Source organism: Linepithema humile, chromosome 3 (genome assembly GCF_040581485.1).
Source record: "Linepithema humile isolate Giens D197 chromosome 3, Lhum_UNIL_v1.0, whole genome shotgun sequence".
NCBI lineage: Eukaryota > Metazoa > Arthropoda > Insecta > Hymenoptera > Formicidae > Linepithema > Linepithema humile.
The window spans coordinates 28,266,076-28,292,987 of NC_090130.1; the positions used below are offsets into that span (position 1 = coordinate 28,266,076).

At 38.6% G+C, this 26,912-nt stretch overlaps 2 protein-coding genes across 10 annotated transcripts in view; one reads left to right on the forward strand and one right to left on the reverse strand.

Moving 5' to 3' along the window:
* The first annotated feature begins 113 nt into the window (after positions 1–113).
* On the forward strand, positions 114–3,868 carry Ttc26 (tetratricopeptide repeat domain 26). Of its 3 annotated transcripts, none has more exons than XR_010889300.1 (8): positions 114–451; positions 587–1,113; positions 1,230–1,307; positions 1,442–1,691; positions 1,772–1,981; positions 2,060–2,366; positions 2,568–2,701; positions 2,777–3,868. XR_010889300.1 is itself a non-coding variant. In XM_012374818.2 (8 exons), the coding sequence occupies exons 1-8, from the start codon at positions 449–451 to the stop codon at positions 2,886–2,888; spliced, it is 1,728 nt and encodes a 575-aa protein (XP_012230241.1). In that variant the 5' UTR covers positions 137–448; the 3' UTR covers positions 2,889–3,868. The 3 variants fall into 3 exon arrangements, 2 of the variants coding, with proteins under 2 accessions (XP_012230241.1, XP_012230242.1); XM_012374818.2 differs by having other exon boundaries at positions 137–451; positions 2,461–2,701; XM_012374819.2 differs by lacking the exon at positions 1,230–1,307 and having other exon boundaries at positions 141–451; positions 2,461–2,701.
* LOC105676690 (prominin-like protein) overlaps positions 3,413–26,912 on the reverse strand; it is a 39,297-nt gene continuing 15,797 nt past the window's right edge. The window contains exons 2-17 of one of the 7 annotated variants that reach the window (XR_010889297.1): positions 16,404–16,671; positions 15,427–15,779; positions 14,908–15,029; positions 14,803–14,826; positions 14,191–14,202; positions 13,080–13,375; positions 12,846–12,995; positions 12,551–12,766; positions 11,812–12,367; positions 11,573–11,731; positions 11,177–11,298; positions 10,228–10,278; positions 8,702–8,863; positions 7,871–7,928; positions 7,089–7,202; positions 3,413–6,951 (exon numbers count right to left, since the gene is read on the reverse strand). Coding sequence is in view for 4 of the 7 variants with exons in the window: in XM_067351913.1 (XP_067208014.1) it covers positions 6,939–6,951; positions 7,089–7,202; positions 8,702–8,863; positions 10,228–10,278; positions 11,177–11,298; positions 11,573–11,731; positions 11,812–12,367; positions 12,551–12,766; positions 12,846–12,995; positions 13,080–13,375; positions 14,191–14,202; positions 14,803–14,826; positions 14,908–15,029; positions 15,427–15,779; positions 16,404–16,671 (2,618 nt within the window). In the remaining 3 variants the exon portion in view is untranslated. Of the gene's footprint in view, positions 6,952–7,088; positions 7,203–7,870; positions 7,929–8,701; positions 8,864–10,227; positions 10,279–11,176; positions 11,299–11,572; positions 11,732–11,811; positions 12,368–12,550; positions 12,767–12,845; positions 12,996–13,079; positions 13,376–14,190; positions 14,203–14,802; positions 14,827–14,907; positions 15,030–15,426; positions 15,780–16,403; positions 16,672–26,912 lie in introns of those variants that run through there. The other 6 variants (XM_067351913.1, XR_010889299.1, XM_012374759.2 and 3 more) reach the window with 6 other exon arrangements.

Consider the following 26,912-nt stretch of genomic DNA (forward strand, 5'->3'; position numbering starts at 1 on the left):
TATATATGAGAGGTCTGTTTTGAGGTCTGTTTTTATAGCTGAACTTACTGCACTAATTCAGAATTTATCTTTCTCCTTCCAATGTGAAGGGAAAAAGATAAACTCTGAACCAGTGCAGCCAGTTCAGCTATAAAGAACAGACCTATAGTCCAGTAGTTATTGAGTCCTATGCTCCGGAGCCTTGAATAACCTTGAAAAGCTGGCATCTATCGGTGGAAGAGGCAAACGTTAATTTTGAAAGAAATAACGAAAATAATCTTTGACGGAAGAACTTTAGAATTATATTATTTTGTATTTTCTAAAGCACAGACAACTGTAAATATTACTCTATTTTAAGTGACCGCAGCGCTTGCAGTTTTGTTATGTTTTGATTATCACTTGACAACGTGCTTGGTAAAATAATCGATAAAGTTACGTGCGTGTACGGCTGTGTACGGCACAATACGAAATGGTAATTATATTGTTATTTTTATTCTTACAATTTAATAACATCATATAAATATCGTAGGAAAATATTAAAGTTATGATAAATAAATTGACACAATATTTTAGCATCGTAGTGCCACATAAATGTACTTTGTCATAGATCCTATCGAGGGCCAAGCCAGCCTCGTCAGAAGGTGTTCGAAAGTCAGCGTCACGCAAGGAAATACCGAAATTAGAAGAATTCCTCGAAAAACGTGATTATATCGGAGCTTTGACATTACTGGAATTCAATAGTAGTACTGGCAGCAGTCTAGAAATGGATCTATGGATGGGATACTGTGCGTTTCATTTGGGCGATTACAAGCGTGCTGCGACAGTATATGAGAATTTAAAAAAAAAAGATTATGTACCATCAGATGTCTTGACAAATCTGGCATGCTGCTACTTTTATTTGGGAATGTATCCCGAATCGCAGAAGATCTTAGAAGATGCTGCAAATAGCAAATTGAGAACTAGACTATTGTTTCATTTGGCCCATAAGATGGGTAACGAATCAAAACTAATGGAATACCACCAAATGTTACAGGATGTTATCGAGGATCAGCTCAGTCTAGCATCTATTCATTATTTACAAGCTCATTATCAGGAAGCTATTGATGTATACAAAAGGATTTTGTTGGATAATAGGTTGGTATTCTCATATTATTCTTATATTATTGATACAGAATTTTAAAAATATCTGGATAGTTTATATTTTTTCGATTGTGGTCTTACCTTGCTGTTTTATATATGTGTAAGTTTAGAAAGAGAAAAACTAAAAGATGTGGCTCCAAAACAGATTCCGAGTTGTATTTCCTTACCCAGTTGCAGGAAAATTGCAGGTACCTGATCCTTTTCCTGATCCTTTTCTTGAGGAAATCTCCATTGTATTTTATTTGTTATTATAAAAAGTGTAAATTTTAACGTACAGTCCATAACGTGGATTTTTTCATTAAGTTCATAAATATTTTTTCAGAGATTATCTAGCTTTGAATGTGTATGTAGCATTGTGCTACTACAAATTGGATTATTATGATGTAGCTCAAGAAGTGCTGCAAGTTTATTTGCAGAAATATCCAGATAGTGCAATCGCCATTAATCTGAAAGCGTGCAATCATTTCCGTTTGTATGATGGGAATGCTGCACAAACTGAGATGAAGCAGCTCATTGAAAAGATATCCAGTTCTTTCAGTTCCGGTCATGATCTTATACGGCATAACACAGTTGTACATATAACTTTTCTGTATTTTGTTTTGCTTCTTCTCAACTCTTGTACTTCTTTCTTACTTGTAATTCTTTGGTGCAGGTATTTCGAGGTGGTGAAAATGCTCTACAAATTTTACCCAATTTGGTAGATGTCATTCCAGAAGCCAGGCTTAACTTGGTAATATATTACTTGAAACAAGATGATGTCAAAGCAGCTCATGATTTGATTAAAGATTTAGAGCCTGCAGTTCCGCAGGAATATATTTTGAAGGGCATAGTCAATGCTGTTATCGGTCAGGAGACCAATTCTGTATGTTTTATTGAGTTATTAAATCTTGTAGTTGCCATTTTAATCATGTGGAAACTTATCATTACAAAATTTCTTTAGCGCGACAGCGTAAAAACTGCGCAGCAATATTTTCAACTGGTTGGCTCGTCAGCGTCGGAGTGTGACACTATACCCGGTAGACAATGCATGGCTTCCTTCTTCTTCCTTTACCGACAATTCGAGCGAGTCCGGCTATATTTGAATTCGATAAAAACATATTTCTCCAATCAAGACAATTTCAACTTTAACTACGCCCAAGCGCAGGCCGGAGCGGGCTATTTCAAAGAAGCGGAAGAAGCTTTTCTTATGATAAGAAATGAAAAATATAAGAACGATTACGTTTACATCAGTCTTCTGTCGTATTGCTGTAAGTAATAAATATAAGCTGTTATAATTTTTATCAAAATTTGACCACACACAAGTGATGTAGTAAATATTTAATACTTACTAATTATATTTAGATGTAATGAATAAAAAGCCTCAACTGGCATGGGAATTGTATTTAAAAATGGACACATCAGCCGAATCTTTCAATCTACTTCAGTTGATTGCTAATACATGTTACAAGGTAGGCGAATTCTGGCACGCTGCTAAGGCCTTTGATATGCTGGAACGCATGGACCCGAGTCCTGAACATTGGGAAGGGAAGCGCGGCGCATGCTGCGGTACTTTCCAGTACATCGTTGCGGAGAAACAACCGAAGTATGTGATTTGTATATTCGTGAAATATCACGTCGAGAATTTTTATTTATAATTTGTGCTCCTAATCATGTACAGAGAACTACTCTCGGAAGTGATACAGCTTCTTAAGAACACATCAAATTCTCAAGTGGAGCAGATAATACGCGTTATGCGCAAGTGGGGAAAGGACAACAGAGTGAACTGTTAATATGACATCGTTATTGATTCCGTCCAAAAAGAGCCTTGCTGCAATGATAATATATGATTAGCACTGTGATACACATATTGAACATACAAGTATATATAACACGTGTAGAAAATATAATAAAAATATTTTAAATTTGTCTTTTTAAGAAAATTGAATAAACGATAATTTATCGTTATATTGTTGTACTTTTAATCTGATATATATTTTTGGCCAGTTGAATCGCCAAGATATACAATCTTGATAACTTTTCAAGGATCGAAAAACTACTTCCGCTATTTTGTATTTAATTAAGATAACTTTCGTGCAACACGTTCTGCAAAGGAGCGATACATATTTTTTATTGCTTTTATTATCTCTCGTCGAATTGTGTAATTGATACATTTGTAATGAGGAGTTATAATTTTTTATTTACACACAGAGAGTAAGAAAGTAATAAAAATTGTTAATATGTGTACATTTTATAAATAATTTGAGAAAACAAAAAAATCTGTAATATAAATTAAAAAATAACACCTCATTATCGATTTAATATAAAATAGATATATTTAAATTGTAGTACACTCATTTTTTTAATATAATATCAATAATACAATAATATTATAATAGCAATAATAATAATTAATTTTAACAAACACAATCGGTGAATTGTAAAAACACCGTAGTCAATGGCAATACTATTTTTACATTTGCATTCTTGATCAATCTTTAAATCGCGAATTATTTTTGAAAAACTGCAAGCATCTAAACGCGCATAGAAGATCGGCTTGCGTTTATAGATCACAGTTTACCACAAACATTTCCGGTGGAATGGCTGCTAGATTGAGTATGAAAAAGAAGGAAGGAATAAAGAAGGAGGAAGAGGACGCTAGTCGTTCTGAACGTTAGCATCTTAAGAATTGAGCAGAGTAAATACTTTAACGTTTAACCACTCAAGTAACAATGTCATGACAAAGTGAAAATTCTGTCACTAATTTCTTGAATCTGGACTGGAAAAACAAATCTATCGTGTTATTCAATTATCGATACGCTATCTAGAAGGAAAAAATTATACTTTATGTACATATACAAAAATTTTTGAACCGAACAATGGTGTGCCGATAAATAATAAAATATGATAAGAGTATTGCAGTATGTTTTCGCATCTCTTGCGGAATCTCTCCAATATTCTCTTCCCAGTCCAATTCTGCTAACTTCAAACTTATCTCGCATCTCCTTCAGGAAAGACAGAAAAAAGAATGTTTCTCTTCAATCGTTATTAGCCCTCTACACTGTGTTTACTCGACGCGTTCGCGAACTTGGAGAAAGAGTGCCCGATATACAAGTAATCGCTACATCGTCACTGCATTATAAAAATAGCACCAAGGAATTTCAGCGTTTTTCGCATTTTCTTTTTTTTCGGCGGAATTTCAGGCGCACTATGCTACGGATTTTTTTTTTTATATGTGGGATACCTCACGCACTATAAATGGCACTCGTTCTCCGAAACGCGCTTCGTCGCCTCACGCCGAGGAGCTTCGGAAATTCATACACACTTATTCGATTATTACATCCCATTAATTTTTTAAAATACATCATTGTTTCCTCCGAGTCGCGTGATGCATACGTACGTTGTGTCAAATGTCGAACAGACTAAGACGTAGATTTAGTAAGACTACGCTACTAGTAGTAGATACGGTAATGATACAGCGGGGATTTTTTGCAAAATTTTACTTTGCTATATATAAATTGTGACAATACTCTCTTCTCTGTCTCTCTCTTTCACACGCACAGTCGTACATTTACCGTCACTTTCGCACTTCTCACTCGCGCGCTTCCGTTAATGGGGAATTCGCGCTCCCATTCACACCGCGTGCCGATACGATACATGGAGAAAAGTTGACTTTTTTTTTTGGCAATTCCGATTGCCAACACCCGATCGAGCTCCGTACTTTAGCACGGTTGGGCGTGCTTTACCGTAATATATGTATATTAAAGGATATCAAAGCGAAACTCACAGTGTGCGATAAATTCCCGAAATAAAATTCGAAATAACTTCTGTTACAGAAATGCATTGCTTTCCGTAGCAGGGAGATTATAAAATGTGAATTTCGCTTTTATACTTCTGATTTCAGTTCTGAGAGCTCAGTGAACGTTTGTGAGCGATTGCCAGAACATTTCGGTGTCGGTTCTACTCATCATTTCGTAATATCTTTCACACCTTTTGTCCTCGAGTTACAGTAATAATCTTAAGAAACAATCACTTTTTCGGCACTAATGTTGAATGTCGAAAGGTTTACATTAAATGACAAATTTTTTAAATAAATATATTATATCTTTTAAATGAATATATTAATTTTTTCTTCAAGAGTCGAACGATTAATTTTTTTCTCTCTCACATTTTCTCTTGAACCTAAGTTTCCAGACTTAGTTATTTTAACAGATACTACGTGGTACGTATATCACCAGCTAAGAATTTGGGACGTATTGTTGAGGGATGTATTGACTATAAACAAAAATTCTACAATCCAATTCTTAGCTTTTCGTAAAGACAATATTCATAACAATAAAGTACCATATAAATCCTTAGATTTGTCATATACGAATTAAACCGACAGGCATGAGCAACATTCGTGCTTGTTTGCCCAACGAATTACTGCACTCGAACGGACGACGAATGCTGCAATAATACATTTATCGAAGGATCCGTATAGCGCGTAAGTCCGATTAAGCGAACGTACAGGCGCGATCTACGCGGCATAAGAATCGCCTCGGCTTATATATATATATATATACATATATATATATGCATATCGATAAGTTACACGATAAGATAGTAGTAAGAAAACGACTACTTAAAAATCCATGTACACAGAGTATTTATAATAGAACGGCTACGCCGTTCGGAAATTCTCTCTCTTTCTCTCACTTTTTTTTACCGCCACGATAGAAGTTAACATTGGCAGAATATATGAATCACTTTTTAATGTATTTTTTGTTAGCTAGAGACGAGCGAGATCCGAAGTGATGAATCGCGACACGAATGCGTGCCTCTGAATGCGTGTAAATCACACGTGTCGTTTGGCATTTTCATATGGCATTGCTCAGTGTTTAAAGAGGTGGTTCGACGCTCTAGTATCGAAAAAACGGAGGCTCTTCACGGAAAACGATGCGTTGGATTGGCAGCATTAATAATTTGTGCTACATAGATATGCGTAATTTTTTCACGCCGCAGTCTTTATAAATCGTTAACAAAAGGAATCTTTTCATCGGTTTGTTCTCTTTAATCTCCCCCTCTCATGTTTGATCGATTCTTCTGTCGTGTGCCTATAATTACTTACTGGCTGACGAGAAATGCAAAAAGTACAATTGGATTCTTCTATTCTTAATCAGCTAGGATCTTTTCTTCCTGTCCAGTTCTGTCATTGCTCACATTTGCTTGTAACCACATGATGCGAACACGCGTAAAATAAAATTGTTGATGTGCTCACGATCAAATCAACAGTTTTGTTATGATAGAAATAAAAATAAAAGGAATATATTTAATACGTTCGGTTTCAATGGTTAAAAACAGAAGGATCCAACGTATACAATGGATGTTTATACTTGTTGAAAAATAAATGCCGAGTGAGTTGAACTGAACGTTCGAGTATTTGTCCTTAAAATTCGAAAAGACAAATGGAGAGATTTCACATTCTCTAATCGACTTGTATTCGAACTAGAACGATGCTCCTTTCGCGGTACTGAAATATATGAGTATTTTAATCCTTAAATAATATTAAAAGAGGAATTTGCATCGCGCTTATGCATCGATTATGCACTACTTGCGCTTCACAGAAGGAAAAAACGTCGCGAAAGGATCATTAGCCTATCTCAGTCTGTGTCAAGCTTGGTCTTTAGTTACTTTTGGTGTTCGCACAATCCGTGGCACGCTCAGGAGCAAACGTAAAAATATTATACGTAGTCCCTTTTACATCCGGATTTCTCTCTCTTCTTTCGTTTGTAGCTGCGCGTGAGGCTGTGCGTCGCCACGCTGTTCAGCGCTGCTTTCGTGCATGCCACGGCACTTATATCCTAATTTCTATCCCTAAAACAAACAAACATTCTTTCTTTCTCTCAAGATTCACGATTTCCTGAGACCCGAGCGGGAGATAATTCGAAATTACTGTTGGCAAAATAGTGGTAAGTTTCAAATACCGACACCCCCGGATCGTCGATACTCACCCTGGTCCTGGATAGTAATAAGGAGGTGGTCGTTCATATTCGGTGCTTAGAGGAGGCGGGGCCCCGGCAGCTGGTTGATACCTTGGCGGACCACCGTTGGGGAAGTCCCAATTTCTGCAAAAACAGCCACTCGTGAGCTCGATAATTACGCACGGTTGAACGGCGTTGAAATTTCAGTTCATAAGTTCATAGCATTTGTGCTTCCTAATTAGTACTGATTCGCTTAACCCTTTCCGCTGACCATCAGGACAAAGACACTACTAAGAGTCTTGGCAGTGAAAGGGCTAAACATTCATCTATTCACCTTGCCACAGTAAAATGCCTTAGCAAAAACTAATATATGATACAGCAGCCGCCCAAGCGTAAAATGAAAGTAACATCTTAACGCGACTGAAATGTCCCGATTGCAAAATATATTACCGGTTCTGGAGTGGACATGCTTCTCCGCGAAGGAAACATTGTACAAGTAAAGTAAGCTAAATTAATATTACAGAATGGAATAAATTACTCGGCATAAAAATCCATTGACAACAATATATCTAATAACTGCTCTTGAATATACTTTATTCCAGTCGATGACAAGGGTTTCCGCGATGGAAAGAAGAGACTCGAACCGATCACTCGGATCCTGTTTCAGGTGTGTCTTGTTACATTTCTTGCGGAAAGCCTGGTTCTCTTGCAAAGCTATTCGGTAAACACGACCAATTCAACAAAATAGATCGAACGAGCACGGAACGCAGGAGAAGGAAGAAACATTTGTAACAATAGTCTTTGCGACTTACGTGCAGAGGCGTATCGTGAGACGCGAGAGGTCGACCCCCCCGCAGGGTTCCCACTCACCTGGAAAGAACCGGGAGAAAAATCGTGACCATCGGGATTGTAATTCAAATGCGTCAACATGATACTAGATTCAACAGTCAGACCTCAGAACGTCTCGCGCGCGCGCGCTAAAATCAGTGAAAATCGCACAAACGATCGACGTCGTTTTTCCGCCCGCCCGGAAGTAGAAACACGAATGTCATATGCTGCAATTGCGGGCCGCGACGGGCATATGAGACTTGTCCTTCTACCGCCAGTCGAACGACGTCGCTCGTATGAGCCTTAAGCTACAGAAGAGACAATGCAAGATCATTCGATGAGTGGGAACCCTGCTCGTGCCGAGGGCGAAAAAAATCATGAGGGGGATCATTCTGACCGCCGTGGTGTTTCGATATACTCAAATAAAGTGAAAGCATTACGTTTCACAGAAAGCTGTCTTATCGCACCGTTTAGAGACTTACTGCGATTCTAGTGATACGCTAAAGACTTTATTGTGAGGTTCTGTTTTGGAAGGGGCGGTATGTTCGTGGTTTCGCCACGATAGGGTGAAACTGTAAAGAAATAAGTGACTGATGAAAGGGTGAGAGAGAGAGACAGAGAGAGAGAAAGAGTGACGTCACCACGATGACAGCGTTATGCGCTGTGCAACGCGTTCATAACGTCCCATTCTCAGCGCTTAATCGATATGCATACAAATGTGAGTGACACAAGGCTGTCAAAAAGGGAGAAACTTTACTTTCAGGATGGTTAAAGTAAGTATGAGATGGCCGCGAGAACGAAAGTGCTCTACTCACTTCGGCGCCAAGTCGGCGTATCTCGAGTCGTGATGCGACGTGCTCTGATGAGCGTCGGGAATCCTCTCGCGCTCGCTGTATCCTACCGCCGGGCCGTCGTAGCTCTCAACGTACGCCGCGGGATGATGCCTGCCGTGGGAGGAGTGCTTCTTGTCGTGGACGCTGAAAGCAAAGCGCGCGGCGTTTACTCAAGACGCAATCCGCCGCGGACGACACGAGCACTCGTCATGCGAGTTAGAGATCAAGTGTTATCGTACGCTAAGCCGCGGTGTATATCGGTTAAGAATCTTTGTGATCAGTGTTTCCCAAGTTTCTTTCGACCGTACAATCCTGCAAAATTTCACAAAACATCACACAATTCTCAATTGCGCCATTCGTTTTTACATATTTCTCGTTACTTTGTACTCCGAAATAATTCCATTTGGGAAACGCTTTTCTGAACAGTGTGCATTAATTTTACAAGCTGCATGTGAACTCGCGGAATGATGAATTGCATTTCGCTGCTTAGCAGACTGCAGTATCACCGTAAGTTGCTGTTTTTGCATGGCGTAATAATGAATGAAGCGGGTTGAGCGCGATGGAATTAAGTCGAACGGGATTGAATGGGATGGGATAAAATTGAATGGAATTTTGGAACAAAGACTTGTTCGCCGACTCACTTCAACCCGCTTCAATTTACTTTGTTAATTGGAGATTTAATAGGCGGACTCATTGTTAGACTGCTTAATTATTATGCGAACTCAGTATGCAGTTTTTGAATTAAAGAACACTTTCCAGACGATAGTAGCCGGTGCTGTACGCTTAATCTAAAAGCCGTCATCTATTCGCATACGTATTTCGCCTAAAGAAGCTCTTAAACAGAAAGTAATAATACTAAGTTAGTTAACGGGAGTGATTGAACAAGCGAAAAATAAACTTTAGAACGCTTCAACAAAAACTCAATATGCAACATATCTTACAACGAGTAAAGACTACGTCGGTGGAAAATGTTAGTACGGGGTGCGTGTTATAAAAATCAAGATATTAACAAAAAACATTCAAAACGACATAAGTAGAGATCATTGTTCAAATATATATTTTCAATTTTAAACAAGATAATATCAAACTTCTTTCTTATATCACTGAGATATTTGAGAATTCTAGTTTTAATTGAATAAAGATTCGAAGGGATCGAGACGTATATTTGAATAATGAAGTGACCATTTACATCACATTATTTATCCGCGCAAAAAGGATTACTATCTTCCGAGTAGCGCGTAGTGGCCCCTTTTTTCTTCCCTGGCGAAGAAAAGAGAAGCAAAGAAACGCGTTTCCGTTGAGAAAATATTTTTCTGAATCACTGAAAATCGGACCACCACTTTAGAGAGAGTTTCAGCGAAAAACGAGGCAGAAAAAAAACCGTCGTACTGCTTCAACAGTTTTTAATATCGCATTCGGAGCGCTAACGATAAGTGTCACATTCATGCGTGTATCTTGGGATACGTGGGACATGCGAGCACATTGTGGCTTTGACGTGGTATACTTACTGGGCGAGGGGTATGTTATCCCTGTCTGCGTACGCGTCATACAAATATTCACTGTAACGGAGCGTGTTAGCGGTTAGATTCCAACAACCATTCCACACATTAGACGGCTACTTTAAACATAATCTAAACTACCGCGACGGACCGCGACTAATCGGCTTAAGTGAGACGACAGATTTTCCTTAATCATTTCGTTGCGGGACGTTATCTTGCGCCGGAAAACGCGCGCTCGAGATGTATTCGGGCTACTTTGGCAGAGAATACGGTTTATTACATAAACGTAGGTTATTAAACAGTACGAGCAATTAAATTGAAATTGTATTAGTAATTTTGATGGCACAAAATCACTCACTGTTATGTTAGAATTGTTAATTTGCATACATTACGCAGGAAATGTTTGAACTAAAAATGCGGGGCAGTTACGCATCTCAGACAATTGTCTCCGTTTCTTAATGGATTTCCGAGATTTCGAGAAATTTCGAACCAGAAAGGATTTCTTTGTCAATAAACCAGGACATGCCGGCAATAAAAGAAAATGTTACAAAGCGCGAATAAGTACATGCTATGATATACGGAAGCTCGAGAGTGACTACGGAAATAAAAGAATTAACAGTTTCTACATGAAGGGGTGCTCAGAGATTCGTCGGACGTTGAGATTCGCAGAGAAGGGAGAAAAGGGAATTATCGCCCTCTGAATTTCAAAGTGCTTAATTTCTTGTGACTCATTTTCTTAGGCTTGTAATCATTATTTGGGACACGTTAATCAATAAGTGATTTATCTGATGCATTGATATCGATCAACGATGGATCTACTGAAGACACATTAGTATCTCAAATATCGTCATGCACCATAGAGCCGAATGGAGGAGTGAAAAAAAACAAGTAAGAAAATACATCTCTTGGGTCGCAGATCGTAAGTTGTTACATCTACAGGAAGAGAGCGGAAACTTACGCTTCAACCAGAGGTCCTGGATATGGATCTGACTTTTGATACAGAGCGCTCAGCTTCACACAGAGCACTATCGTCGGTATGAATAGGATCAAGCACCAGCCAACGCTCGCCCAGAAGCCGTTCTGTATATAAATGCAAATAGAGGCATGAATATTAATTCTCCGCTTAATTTTGCAACGCCCGTTGCTCGCGCAATACTTCAGTTATCACCCGACGCGACAAATATGCTTGTCAACTAGGAAACTTGCCAGAGCGGTGGAGAAGTTTAATGAGAACGACAGAAGTCCATGTGACAGGTATGCGATGGACAATTAGCGATTCCGATGAGCTTGAACTCATCGGCGATCAAAGTACTGATTTAAGAATATCTTCGCACTTAAATGATGCAATACTTACGAATGGATCTAGGACCTTGTTACATCCTGCCACGAGCGTTGCGTTGTAAGCGTTCGAAACGGGACCGCATCTTCCGATTTTGAAAACCGCGGACTCGATCACGTGTTCGAGGAAGTTGTCCACTTGATGCAAGAATGCATTGCCGAATCTAGTCGCGAGCTGCAAAAACAGTATTAAAAATATTAATTATTTTCAATTACGATTGCGAGAATGAACGCTGGAAAACAATTGAAACGTACGTATTGAACGTATTCTGGTCCGTCTTTATTTAAAAATTGTTGTGCCTTGGTGACTTCATCCACTAAATCGTGAATAGCGTCCGCCATTGAACTATGATTGAATTTAATGTTCTCTTGAAGCGTCAGTGCGTTCGCGCTTAATTGCTCGCTGAGCGTGGCCATCGGCATGACCAGGTCTCTGTGATAGTGTTCCAAGTCATGCGCATTCTTCTCAAGGCTGAGCTTAATTTCATCCTGTCCATCCGGCAATTTAGCGGAAACTTCCCGTAATTGCTTGGCAAGATGTTCCAAGTTAATGTTTGTGATGTTTTCGGCGAGGAGCTCGGCGTACTGGTAGAACTTGATGTCGCTAAGACCGCTCTGAGCCAAATCGTTCAGCTTCGACCTCGCGCTGTCTTTCAGAATCACCACGCCGGGGGAGAGGCTGATCTTGCGACGCAATTGTTGAATCGTATCGTTGATGTCGTAACGTCCTGCGTAATCACGCAGACTTTGAACATCGAACACATTTTTCAGATTCAGCACGTTGTAGAGCGTCTCATTGTGATGGCATTTGCTGTAACACAAGCGTCAAATATTGATTCGATATCGATCAAATGCAGGATTATCATATTTCTAAAATCATTTTACACAGCACTTTACAACTGATAATACAGTTTGAGTCTTCACTTAGAAAATTACTAGCAAATTATGCAACAAGATCATGTACTGAAAGTTAAAAAATACAGAAATTACTTACGTAACAATATAACTCATATTGATATTTGCATTAGAATTCTTAGGATAGAGGATCCTCTTGATTTGCACAAGCTCGTCGACCAGCTCGAACATCCTGTTGTCTTTCGGATTCTTTAATGGTTCGCAGATGCCGCGTTGAGCCATAACGCCGGTTATCATGTGAACGACGGTTACAACCATCAGAACGCTCGTTAAAAGGAAGATGATCCATACAGCCCTGCGATATAAAACGTTACAGCGGTAATAAAAAAAAAAAGTAATAAATAGCGAGCGATTCCAACGAGTTTTGCACCTACATCATAAGAAACCGTGCACCCGATCCTTTATTACAGCAATCGTCTCCGTATCCGTCCGGGCGCTTTCCGCAAATACCACAGAGAAGGCCACACGTTAAACACATTAAGACAGTCAGAAGAATACCGGATATACCCAGACCAAGATAGTACCTAAAATATAATATTGATGGATCGTTATGCCAATATCCGCCTTTTGCCTCGATACATTCGTCACAAGTTTATTTATCCACGAACCTATAGGGCGAATACTGATCTATATTGTTCCGGGCAACTTCTAAATGCCGAATATAAACCCTATCTATGTCGACGTTTATTCTGTCGATGATGGCAGTCATGTTGTTGGCGATGCTCGCCAGGAAGTCGCATGCTCGTCGGATGCTCGCGCTGACCACAGGTATTGTCTGATTAACGGCGTGCTGAATGTCCTTCTGAATCTTCAGAAACGAGTCCCTGCCTTGGCTCACTTCTGACACTATATTGCCCTCCATGAGCACCGTAATGTTGTGCAACGCGAATGTAACATCTGGCAGCTGAAAAGTATCATCCCAGAACATGCTTTTCATTGATATTAATAGAAAATAGCTAATAAAATTCATCACGCAAAGTAGATTAAAATGCTAGATATGAATGTTTCATGCTAAAAATTCGACCATCAAAGTCAAAAGACGTGCCATTTATTCACTAAATTTCAAGAAATCTAATTTTATACAGAGTATAGAAATATAGAAGAAAAATATATATCATATGTGTGCATATCTCGAAACTAGAATAATATTTTTTAAAAGTTTGATTACACTCTGGGGATGTATTTCAGTTGGGAGTGGCGATAAAAATATATTACATAAATATGTCTATAACTGTAAAATTTCTGTGCTTAATTAAAATAGTCCTCCTTTTATAAAATACATTTTTTTCAATTACTTACTAATTTAAGATTATTTACTTTTGCTTTCGATAAAAAACTGCAAGTAATAAATGTTTGGAAAGAGTTTTATTAACACTTTGACGCAGGGTATTAGTATATAAAGAAATATATACATAATGTCGATACGAATATACGAGATAAGGCACAGAATAAATATTAGATAATGGCGCTAGATGGTGACATAAGGGAGCGCCGGAGAAATTGCGGATACCAGCCGATAACCGTTGGCACAGCAAAATTTCACGTACAATGGCCGTCAAAATGTCAATAGATCTATGTAATGTGCATTGCATTTTGGCAAATATTTCTACTCGTGCAAATTACTACTCTGCAAAATTAATCAAACGATGCAAATAAATATATCTATATGAAACGATGTACACATAAGTAAGGAAACTGCATGCTTCGCTTACAACTTACAGACGCTAGAAGCTATTTGTGGCAAGCATGGAATCAAATTATTTATACAGTATCTCTCCTTCACTAATGATCACGCGATATGCCGTGAATATAATGTCTGATATTGATTCTCGTTTTAATATTGATTCAGATAAAAATAACTACTGATAAACAAATAAAAACAATCGCATTGATGTGTCCAATGCGAATTCACGAACCCTCCTTGAATTGTGATATGTATCATGCATTACATTTTAATTCTCTGGATCTTAATTAATCAAACTATTTAATATATGATCTAAAAGTTAAAGCGAGAAGTTAAATGCTCACTAGATCGAATCGTTCAAAAAGATTCGTGACATTAGTGACTTTATTTATTAAGAAGCCTTATTATAAGCAAAGAAAACGAAGGCCAGCCTTGTACAAATCTACCGATTTCGATACATTTAAGAGTCACTTTTTCATGCACTTAAATCTCGATATATTGTGTGCTCAGAGATAACGAAAACAATCGTCAAACGCAAATGTTGAGAATTTCAACTTTTTTTTTTAAATAAATTTTGCTATATATCGATGGCATTTTTTATTAAATTTTATACCGAACAAAGAATCTTTTTCATCGTGGAATCATACCTTTGGGAAGTAACGGTCCATGTACTGCGTGTAAACAAGGAAAACGCACGTCAGGTAATTAGATAATGTAGTATCTATGATAAGAAACAGCTTGCATTTACTTACTTTATCAAAGTCCACTTGTACCGACATCTGATTCACTTTGTAGTCGTGTAGAACCCGTTGACACTTGTCAGTTGTGCATGCAGCCAGCGTATGGAGAAGATTTTTCTTGACGCCACGAACAACTGAAAATTAATCCTTTAGTTCGGAGACACTCTTCTTCAGTATAAAATGATATGTAATAAAAATATTCACCCATTTATTTATAAAACGCAAAAAACAATTTATTTGCACATAAAAAAAGACGATAAAGTAGCTGATTGTTAAAGTAATTAAGAATTTTAAGAGTTTTATCTAATCATAGATCAGTTAATTGTTCAGAGTTGAATCATTAATAATAAAATATTTACTAACTTTAATAAAAGAATAATAAAACTGTTCTAAAAATCTAAGAACAATATTAATTTATTACAAATTTTAATAAAATAATTTGAATTTATATCTGAAGAATACAAACTGTAAAACCGAAATATAAAGATAATCAATTTTCTAATTGTTCAATAAAATTGCAGAGTTACGCACCAATGTCTAATTGACTGGCGTTTATTCGCAATTCTTGCGTTATCTTGTTCATCAATTTCAGATCCTCCCGGATTGATTCCAACCCAGCAACGATGTCGTTCAGATTCGTTAGAGAGACGGCGTGTGAATATTCCGCCAGTTGCTCGGTAACGATTTTGCCGCTGGCCTGCAGAATATTGTTCAGCGTAACTTCCAACTCCTCGGGATTGGTTTTGAGCAAATTGTCGATCTCTTGTTTCGTGGTAGTCAAATAGAGTTTGACGTCCTTCAGACTAGTCTTGGCGTTATACGGAAGATCTTTGGTTCCCTCCTGCATGTACTCATTTGTCACGAAAGCGCACACCACGCCGAATCTGTAATCATTAATCGCTCATATGTACATCTAAATTTCATTCTGACAGACACAAGCGAAGACACGGCGTGGAAATAGAATTGTCACATTTTACACCGTTAAATACGTTTGCGTCTCGAATATTAATACCATATTTTGAGGAAAGTGAGTTAATTGCGCTCGGGACAATTAAATTTCGAAGAGAGAGAGGACAGTTAATCATCGCAGTAAAACTGTGTTACACATAATATATTAATGCATTCATTAATTCTTCAAGTACAAGAAAGCAAGCGCGCTTTAGAAATTTCCCAGTTTCGTGAAATTGTAATATGACACATGTCAATAATAGAATAGAACTGTATGCGGCGTTCTTATTGATTTAATTGACAAGAAATTATCTTTTGTTTATGTAGTATCGCTGCATAGCGAATGGTACCGCTGTGTAACATGCAGTAGCTAAGCAAAGTTCAAAGTTGAATCAGATTAAGGCCACCGTGAATGTGTGAAAAAATCGAATCTCCTGAAAGAGTTACGTAAAGCTTATTAGAGCTGTAAAATGTGTTGTTTTTTTTCACACTAAAGCTCCTTAAATGCTTCGAATTACGTCTTAGCAATCCGGGTGTTCTGTGAGGTGGAAGAAACTTACAACAAAATGGTAGCCACTCCGATTAGCACGATGCTAAGCATTATTTTCCTACAGTGATCATGCTTCTTGTCGAAGGGCTGACTTCGGGCGCCGCAATGTCCCGCGCATCTGCAACAGCAGAAGAAAAGACCGGCGCAGGGGAGAATAGTTGCCAGGAGAAGTCCAATCAGAGCGAGACCAGCCAGCCCTCCGTAATGTGTTACTATAATCTTCCACTCCTTCAGAGGGTCCGCGAAAACCGGCACGCCGTCAACCAGGGTGATCATACCTGCGAACCGGAAATGCAATGATATAATGTCTGTCGCGCGATACAATTATCCGAAATATCTTAGTATATAAAAATTTGCACGTGCGATTATACGAGACATCGTGGTATAATTATGAGTGTCGCTTTCGCCGGAAAGTTATCGCGTCACTAAAATTTAATTAAAAGAATTTGGCTCGGGTTAACTGGGTCGCGGGCTGACTAAGTCATCCTTCACTGTCTGCATTTTAGGCGGGAATGCAATCTAGAAGAGCAGACTGCGCGTTGCTGCAATCGAGCCGACGAATGCGAGCATGCCAATTTCTTGGCAGCAACAGCATTGCCGTCTGTAATGTGCATTTCAAAGCTCGGTCAGCGGTTTATATAACTCCCATGTATAACGGCATCTCTCACATTAAAAGAAAAAAAAAAAAAAAAGGTGGAGAGTCCAGAAACGTACGTCCTATACGGACGACTGCGTCCTAAACGGATTATTGAATGGAAACTCGTTATGTGAACCGCGTACAAGATTCTTGATATCGCAGAGGCGAACCCCTTCCGTTAATTCCCAGGGGACGGCAGAAGCCATCCCGTAGAAACAGCAAAGAAGTGGACGTGCGCGACGCATAAAGATAGCGTACGTGTAGCGGAGTCCTACGTGTTTTCCATCGGAAACAGCTGATGGCTGCGTCCTTTCCCCGGGCGGGGAGGGACCGGGCTGAACGAGCGGAATGAGGACGCGTCTCGGATGTGGGTCATAGGTCAGGGTGCCGGAAGGGCCGCCGGGTCGCAGGCGGAAAACAACGGAGTCGCGCGGCGAAATATTATCTGCCGGGTAATGTTAAACCCAAGAAAATGGGTCGGCGCTCCGATTGGTCGTTCGGTCGGTGGCTGCGTTTTACATTTGCCGGCCGTAAACCGTGGCAAGCTGAATCGATCTACATCCAACGATCCTCTGCGCGCTTTTCCACGCTCGCGTACGCACGCGCGATGCAATCGCGGCTGCGGGTCACAACAGGAACTTGAGAACGAATCGGAGAAACGTCGCAGTATTCCCTCTTCCATTCCCATTCGGCGGGATCTCATATTTTAAAGCTGTTTTCGAGCGGTCTGGCGAGAAGAATAATGCGCAGCGCGGAACGCTTGAGTTAATCTTCGTGGTACGCTAGTTGATTCTGGAATAGCACGGTTGATTTTATGCAACGAGATCGCATGCATCTGGACCGCTTGCTCTAGATATTCGCATTTATCGCGAATCACTGGCGTGTCAGTGATGCGTGAAAGGATTCCTTTCTCTTTATTCTTGTTAAGCTCTTTCCCGAAGATGTTAATGCGACGATAATAATGCAAAATTCCAAGCAGAAGTGTACTATGATGACATAAATTTATTATTTCAAGGTTGATATTCTATTCTTTAAATTTTGATATGATTGATAGAATTTTGGTTCTTTTTCAAAAATTCTAGACTTTCTAATATGTCTTTGACGTAATTTTGACAATTTAAGTAAATAAAGATCCGAAAATGTAAGACGCAAAGTTCATATTTTCATTTACGAAAACTGATAACTTTTTAAAGAGTTTTAAACGTAATTAATTTTTTTCAGTTTAATTAGATAAATAATCGCATAGCACAAATATCAAAACCTTCAATATCTAACATAAGATTAATTCTAAATGTCAAAATCTTGAAATTATAATTAACTTTTTTAACAATAATAATTAAATTATTATAATATTTAAAGAAAATGTTAATTTTGATCACATTACCTCTGATTGAGTTTGCCAAACAGCTAAATGAATCATGCCAAATTCGCCCAACCCGAATTACCGTACACATCTCTATGATCCCGAAAGCAACGCTCTCGTTTGCAGACCGTCATCAAAGTGGAGGCCACTGTCAATCAAGTTCCATGAATCGTGGACCCAGAGAGGGTTTTGAGGACGACACTAGTTAGCAATAGGCAACGGTAATAGCGACAGAAAGAACAGGTCGTGATTGCTCTCGTTAGGGAGCGTGTATACAGGGTGTTTGGTGAATCGATAATAGAGGAAATTTCAGCGAGAATCACCATTTGAAAATTTCATTGACTGGCCTTCATAATTAAGCTTTAAATTCGATTTTTATTAACGTCCAACGTAAAAAAAGAAATATTCTATCACTATTTATAATAGAATCTCAAAAGCTCGTTGACCCTCGTATATATCTATAAATAAAACAAGCGCTATAGGCTTTAACATAATAAGCAGGACAGGGATGCGTTTTTTTTATAGAAGACAATAAAATCTATAATCTGTTTTTGGCGCGGAAAAGGACGTTGATGACGTTCTCAGCGTACAAAGACGGTTTGATAAAAAGACATCTTCTCATTAATGTTATCGCAGTTGTGCAATAAAAGAATAATGATTCTAGTCTCATAAAAATTTGAAAGTTAATCCATTTTTTATTTTTGTAAAATGGATCTAAATTTATTACAAAATATGCACTTTTTATGTTTGTTCTGTTTTTCAGCTGTGTGAATACAGACATTAACAAAAAAACAATATTGTAAAAACATATTTATATATAGTATGTTATCAAATTCATTACTGCAGCTGTGCTCTGTCAAAGAAAAGCGTGCATACAACACAGTTATACACGCTGCGAAATTATCTTTTTTAAAAACTGATCATAAACGTTTTAGCGCGATAAACTTTTATCTCTTTCGATATGAAAAGAATATATATACCCTTCAAAGACGATTGCCGTGGCCGCACAGGATGTATAATATACAATATCTAAAAAGTCGTAATTGTGAGGCCATATCAAGGCACACGATCGTGTCTCATGCCAAATGACGTGCAGCAAACGAATGCAGGTCCTAATCTTAACCTATCCTAACCTATAAATTTGGTGCACAGGTCGGTAGTGGCTGTTTCGTGTTTTTATGCTGCCGCACGAAAGGGCTAACTTCATTTTTGTAATTGAGCGATATCTCACGACTTACTCACCCCGGATTCATCATTCTGAACTTCTGTCAGTCGTGATTTTCGCTTTCCCACCAAATTTGTTTTTTAACCCCGGCTTTTTCGTACGAAAATATTGACATTTCTATCGACTTCTGATCGTACGACGAGTGGTTCCGATCTGGGTCGGAAGTGACCGTCGATGCAAGACCGAAGTTTATCGACGGTGCAGCCAAATATTCTATATAGGTCAGCGGCCTGTTTAAAGCACGTGCTACCACTACACTGGTCAGCTGACCAGCTGATCGTAGTATCGTTAATAGTTACATAATATTACGTAATGCGCGCGGCAACACACGCACACACTTAAAAATGGTGCGCCCGCGCCGGATTTTTAAAATGTTATAACTCGCTGAAAAATTGACGTAGCAACACGCGGCAAAAACGAAACTTCTGTGCTTCGCATTCTGCAAATATCTATGCTCGATGCATATGCTCTTATCATGACATGTATGTGTATATTTAGTAAGAAAAATATAAAGCAACGCACTGTAAAATATGAAAAGCTTTGCCTCACAATTATGGAATATTTTTTAATTCGCAAATAATATTCATGCTTCCGAAAGTTGAATGCAGTCTATCAAAGGGAATAATAAATTTGACTTTATTACTGGTTGCAAACCACAGAAGTCGTAAGACAAAGTATCAGTGAATAGCGTATACTTTATTTCATGTTTTATTCAGATCTATTTTGATAGAGAATGTAGAAAAGACTTATTTATTCGTAAGTAATATTCGTGCAGCATTATGTAAAATTTTTCTCTTATTTCTCTTCTACCCGCGCTGAGGAAAGTTATAGCCCGTCCCTAGAAATTCTCCCGCGTCCAGCAATAAATAATAGCGAAAAATTGATAATGTATCTTTAATAAGACCGGAAGGGATCAAAGCACCTTTGCAGAGCATCTGCATACGGTAACGTGAATATTCCGCCGCCGACAAGCGAGCGCAAGCCGGTGCAATCGTGCCAACTATGCAACTCACAGCAGACTCACTGTCGTACAGGTAAGGGTTCCGATCGATTTCCCGCAGTCATTGACCTCTATGGTTACGTTAATGCCGAAGCCGCCGTTGCTGCCGCGGTCTTTTAACGGTTACCACGTGCAATAACTGATTGAATCCGCGAATCTTCTTTTAGCAAGCGCGAAAACGAAACGACAAAGGTCCATTAGCAATGTTAATTCTTCCGTTTATTTGAACGCTTTACTCTCTTTCTTTATGATTTAGCAGTCAAAATGAGCGGACTGCGCTCAAATACGGCAGAATTCTCTCATTCTCTTGAAAAAATATTGAAAGTTAACAACATTCAGCGATAATTTTCGCAGCAACTACAATCGCTAGTTAAAAATAGCGTGACGTAACAACATTATACTCTCGTGCGAAATTTATTTACAAGATATTACGAAATAAACGAGGTACAAGTTTAAAACAGCCTTCGCCGTTCTATTATCGGGACTTTCCAGCCGATAATCCCGGCAGAGGTTTCCCCCATTATCCTAATGAAGAAATCCATTGCCTGTCACGGCACGGCAAATATTGGTATATCGAATATTCTGATTGAACGTCCCGATTTGTGCCCCGGATCGAAGTTATTTTCTTTCAGCAGATAAAGCTGTAGAAATGACTACGCGAAGTTGCATATTAATTTCGAGACACATAGACTTTATATATTAAAGTGACGTCGATTCCTCAAAAGTAGTCATTGTTTAATTAAGCTGCGACCATTTTCGCTTCATCGGCAAACGCCAGTAGCCGGAAATGATAAGAAAACGTTTGTGCGATGCAATTAAATAGTGATTAGTTATAGCCGCGCCATTAGCTCCTATTTGCGCGGGTTTCACCCGTAATGAGGTCGGCCGCAGACCTTTTTGCAAAGTCGATATTTGCAACACTACGACTGATCTATCGGAGCAATTAAGCTGAGAATACTGTGGCAAAATTAGCAATCAACCCCCCCACTCGTCATCGATTGGCTCGCGTTAACGTGGATGTTCCGCGTGCCGTAGACATTAATTAGACGCTGGAAAATGATCGTGTCGGGAATGTACAGAGTGTCTCATGGAGATTCCACGTTTCAGTTCGCGTGTTATTAATTGATCGCGGCCGTAATGACACGAAGAGCTCACCGATCATCGGTGTGAAAAAGAAATAGCGAGTGTGAGAAATTGCTGGAAAGCCTGATGGTTGATTCGTGTTTGAGAAAACAAATGTACAGTGGCCCTGAATCAACGACAGCTCCGGCGCAAGATCCAGATAAAGCTCGCTTGCACGCTCTTTTTGTTAAGAAAGATTCGGTGTTCCAGAAATTCCGCTATTTTTCATCCCCATGCTTTCCTCACCGCTGCGCCATTTTCGCGAGCTGTTTACTCGGGAGACCGACGACGGGTCACACACATCTCATTATTTTCGAGAGCACGCGTTCTTTCTTCGGGCTTCAAGTGGAAAAAAAAAAGCTTTTTCTCTTACTATTTTTGCAGGCAAACCCACAAGTGTGTCTCAAAAGCACTGCCCGTTTAAATTTTTTTTTGTTCTTCGTCATATTTTATTTGTTCCAGAGAGGTCACAAAAGCGGTGCGAGCTTCAAAAAAACGGCTTCCGAGTATTCATCTGGCACGCATCTGTAAATCTGCAATTGCAGAATCGCAAAGATGCAATCGTTGAGCGAGGTTGAAAGTTTCACTCAAGATCCGTAATTAATGACAGAAAAAAATATCAACGAGTTGAAAATATAGAATTAAGAGTGTACAGCGTAACTTTCTTCTCCATTAATTTAAAAATTAATATTTTTGCATGAACTTCTTTCGTCTCTGATCAACAAAATAGTCAGCTTCTTCATCTAGATCGTATCTCAAGCAAAAAATTCGGTCAGTACATTCATTTTAAGCGATGATTCATCTGACAGTAATAAAGACCGTGTAAATTCTGACTCTAATCGCGCGGTCCCCCGAAACTATCAACTGTACTTTGCTGCTTAAATTAACTTCTCTCGGTGTCCTTAATTGCGCTGTCGACTAACTAATGTCCCAAGTGGAAAGTTCACTTCTATGCTGTAATCATAAGGAGACATGTGTGATGACGGCAACAACCGCGTACCGTTGCATTTCGCCATGATGCATCACTTTTCTACGCGTAATGTACGCAACGATTACGCACGGTACGGTACCGGCTATTAATCTGGAAATGTTTAACGGAAAATTGTCCTTGGCGAGAAAAAGAATGGCGTAAGTGTGCGCACTAGAATAAAGTATGTGGAACATGGATTGCACTGTACAATATGAATTTTTATCATACATGCGTCTAGTCTCAAATTAAAAAAATCGAGATACACCGCGGACAAAATATGCGAGACAATTAAGTACAACTACATTTTGAACAACGCGAACAAAAATGTAGGAAGTATGCAGAAAAAAATGCAGAAAATCGTATAGAATTTAACAATGTGCGACTCGAAAATCTAATTAAAAAAATTAATATTACAATCAAGTTCAACATGAAAAATAAGATTTTTTAAACACTATCTTTTCATATTACTTGACAATATTTCAGAACAAATTGACATTTCTCAATAACGTACTTTTGTTTTCAACTCTTTCTTCTACTGAAGATTCCGACGTTTTATCATGGTGAGAGTTTCCTCTCCGGACGTTGACTCACAGCCTATCCAATTGCTACTCGAGCGTTAATTAATCCTTCCCGGTGCTTTTTCGGGAGTTGGCTGAGACTCAAGAAAAATTGAGGACGACGCGAAGAGCTGACAGACTCTCGACTTTGACGAGGGAAACGCGATCCGACTTGTTTAACGCATCAAGAAGAGATTTTCCCGATGAAAATCTTCTTCACTCTTTACAAATTCACTCTACTATTCGTTTAAATGTGTGGACATTTCTCATGTGTTGTTTGTTTCCTTTATACAAAGTATCTTCGAAAAGAGGGTGAGATTTTAAGGCATTTTATATTTTCATGTTTCTAAAGCTTAAAAATTACAAGACCGTTGCCTTCAGTTCTCTTCACGGTAAAGAAAAAAATGTTCAAAATTGAGACAAGAGAGCATCTAATTGTAAGCTTCTCAGATCTAATTAAAAATTTTGCCATTTGCGGCAACTGTTGCCTACGCCGATTATCGAGTTACAAAAGCTGTTTGTGGTTGCGAAACTTTTAGTTTCAAAGCTAAGCGTTGAATGGGACGAGCAGGAGCCGGCATAAAAGGTACCTGAAGAGAGCAAACTTTGTTACCGGTCTGACGACAGCGACTTCAAGCCATCGGACACTCGCGGTTGACCGCCAAGGGCAGCGTGCCAACCGCGACAGCTCGCGACGATTATTGCACTTTGTACTCGTTAAATCGTCGTCGTCGCCGTTCTCCAGCGCGTTATAATTGCTCGTGAACGCTCGACGAGATGATAATAGCGGAGGTACAAGAAGAGTGATGCGGATCGCGGCACCGGTAATGCGCCGACATTGTCACGTCTCCGCGGTATAACTGTAATTTTCGCGAACGTCCTTTTCGCATCTCATCGCGATTACGGTACTTTTGTCACTGCGTGTACAAGCCGCCCGTGGTCACGCGACACCGCCGACTACGGACCGCCGCCTCATAACTCCCGTGATAACAGATCAGGAATGACATACGACCAGTTTTGGCGCGGTCGCCAAAACGAGAATAAAGAATGGGCGCGCGATAAGGATTGTGGGTGTAGTCGTAATTAGCGTAATTAATCCTTCGCGCTCGTTTTTGCGTAACGCTACACTTTGCGTGGTATTAACAGTATTACACACAGTGTATGCATTAATAATATTTTGCTTATTACGCAAGAATCGCACACGCTCGCATTTTTAAGGCTGCACATGCCTTCTTCTCTTTCGAAATAAACATTGGTAGCGCGTTGATATCTACGCAAATGTTCGCACGATTATGCATGCGCGGATATATATTGTGTCGAGTCTAATTACGAATGCCGAGAACTGACCTGGACTAAAGCCCGTCAACGAGCTTCTTGAATTCAATACGCGTAATTTAAGTCGCATCATTTTTTTTTTGCTGAGATCATAAAAGCACAAAACAACTTGATTGAAAATTTACCAAAAAGTGTCAATTTCTTTGCAGCATGAAATAACACACAACAATGAAGCCTTCTTTATTGTGAAAAAACATAAATTCTATACTTTTAGAGCTCTGGTGTCACTTTCAACGAATGCAAATTGTATCTTACAAGTGAGTATTGTGCTCTTCTATCAAGCGCTGATAAATTATGCATTAAATTAACGAGTTGTCGAGTGCACGCTTCATCGACGTGCGGGATTAACTCGGGTTTAATTGGAACCGACGAGCGTAGGAAGGAAAGTCGAAGTTCACGAGAATATGTGTGTTGGATCGAGAACATGGGATGCAATCGACGTGCCTTTTGGTCCAATTACATTACTTCCACCAATAATGTAGGAAGATGTATTAAAAGATACAAAAAATTGTAAATGACAATAATATCGAAATAATATACAGAGTATATATATTATACATTGCGCAACTCGGAGTTTTAATTTTAACAGATTCTCTGATAAATTTGATAGTGTGTGTGAAGCTGGCGTATCATTTCAACGGAAACTCATAAATAATTAAGAGTTCTGACTTTATTTTCAATAGTTCTAGAGTTCCTGATAGTTTAAACAAATAGTTCTGGCCAATAAACCAACGAAAATGCCTCAGGACAAACTGAGACGCCAACTTCACGCAGCGTCTCACTTTGTCCTACGACATTTTCCTTATCAATAATTGTTGGAAATTAAAAGATTTATAGTTCTACAAGAGTTCTAAGAAGAGTTCTGCCTTCTAAAAGCAAAAAAATATCAATAAAGATAAAATAAGAACAAGCAAATCCTTATATCTATAGATATACAGATGAGACGCCGGCCTATTTTCAAGAGTTCTGTTTATTCCAACTTAGCTCTCATATAGTTTTGGGCATGCACAATGTCTTTCCAAAAAGTTCTGATGGTTACAACAATTAGACCTTTTTTTAAAAAATTATTTTGCCTGAAAAACGTATTTTTTCGAGTATAAAGGTCAGACGCTGGTCGTATGTTGATAATTCTATCGATTTCAAGTGACATTTCGTGTCAGTTTGTAATCACTTTTTATTTCTACGAAAAGTTCTATGCGTAAAAGTTATTAGAATGTTGATTAAACAAGTTAGGTCTCTCGAGACGCTGGACATATATATATTGAGCTATCGAGGTGAGACTGACCTTTTTTTAAAAAATTATTTTGGCTGAAAAACGTATTTTTTCGAGTATAAAGGTCAGACGCTGGTCGTATGTCGATAATTCTATCGATTTCAAGTGACATTTCGTGTCAGTTTGTAATCACTTTTTATTTCTACGAAAAGTTCTATGCGTAAAAGTTATTAGAATGTTGATTAAACAAGTTAGGTCTCGCGAGACGCTGGACGTATATATATTGAGCTATCGAGGTGAGACTGATCATTATTCTACGTCATGAATTTTGAAATTTTTATTTCATTGTGTGAAAGTGTATTGTTTTAAATGTACTTATCTTGTTCTTAGCATAATCCAGAATCACGGCGTGGACATTTAAAACAATATACTTACACAGTAAAATAAAAATTTTTTAATCCATGACGTTGTAGAAAAACAATCAACGTTTCACCTCGATAGCTCGGTATTTATACGTCCAGCGCTTCAAAAGATCTAATTTATTTAATTAACATTCTAATAACGCATAGAACTCTTCATAGAAATAAAAAGTGATTACAGCCTGACGCAAAATGTCATTTAAAATCGATAGAACTATCGAAATACGACCAGCGTCTCACCTTTATACTCGAAAAGATACGTTATTCGAACAAAATAATTTTTTTTTTAATTTCTAATTGTTGTAACTATCAGAACTTTTTGGAAAGGCATTGTGCATGCCCAGAACTATACGAGAGCTAAGTTGGAATAAACAGAACTCTTGAAAATCGACTAGCGTCTCACCTTTATAACTAAAAAAATACGTTTTTTGGGCAAAATATTTTTTTTTTTAAAGTTCTAATTGTTGTAACTATCAGAACTCCTTGGAAAGGCATTGTGCATGTCCAGAACTATACGAAAACTGATTTGGAATAAACAGAACTCTTGAAAATAGGCCGGCGTCTCATCTGTATATCTATAGATATAAGGATTCGCTTGTTCTTATTTTATCTTTATTGATATTTTTTTGCTTTTAAAAGGCAGAACTCTTCTCTCTCTCTCTTAGAACTCTTGTAGAA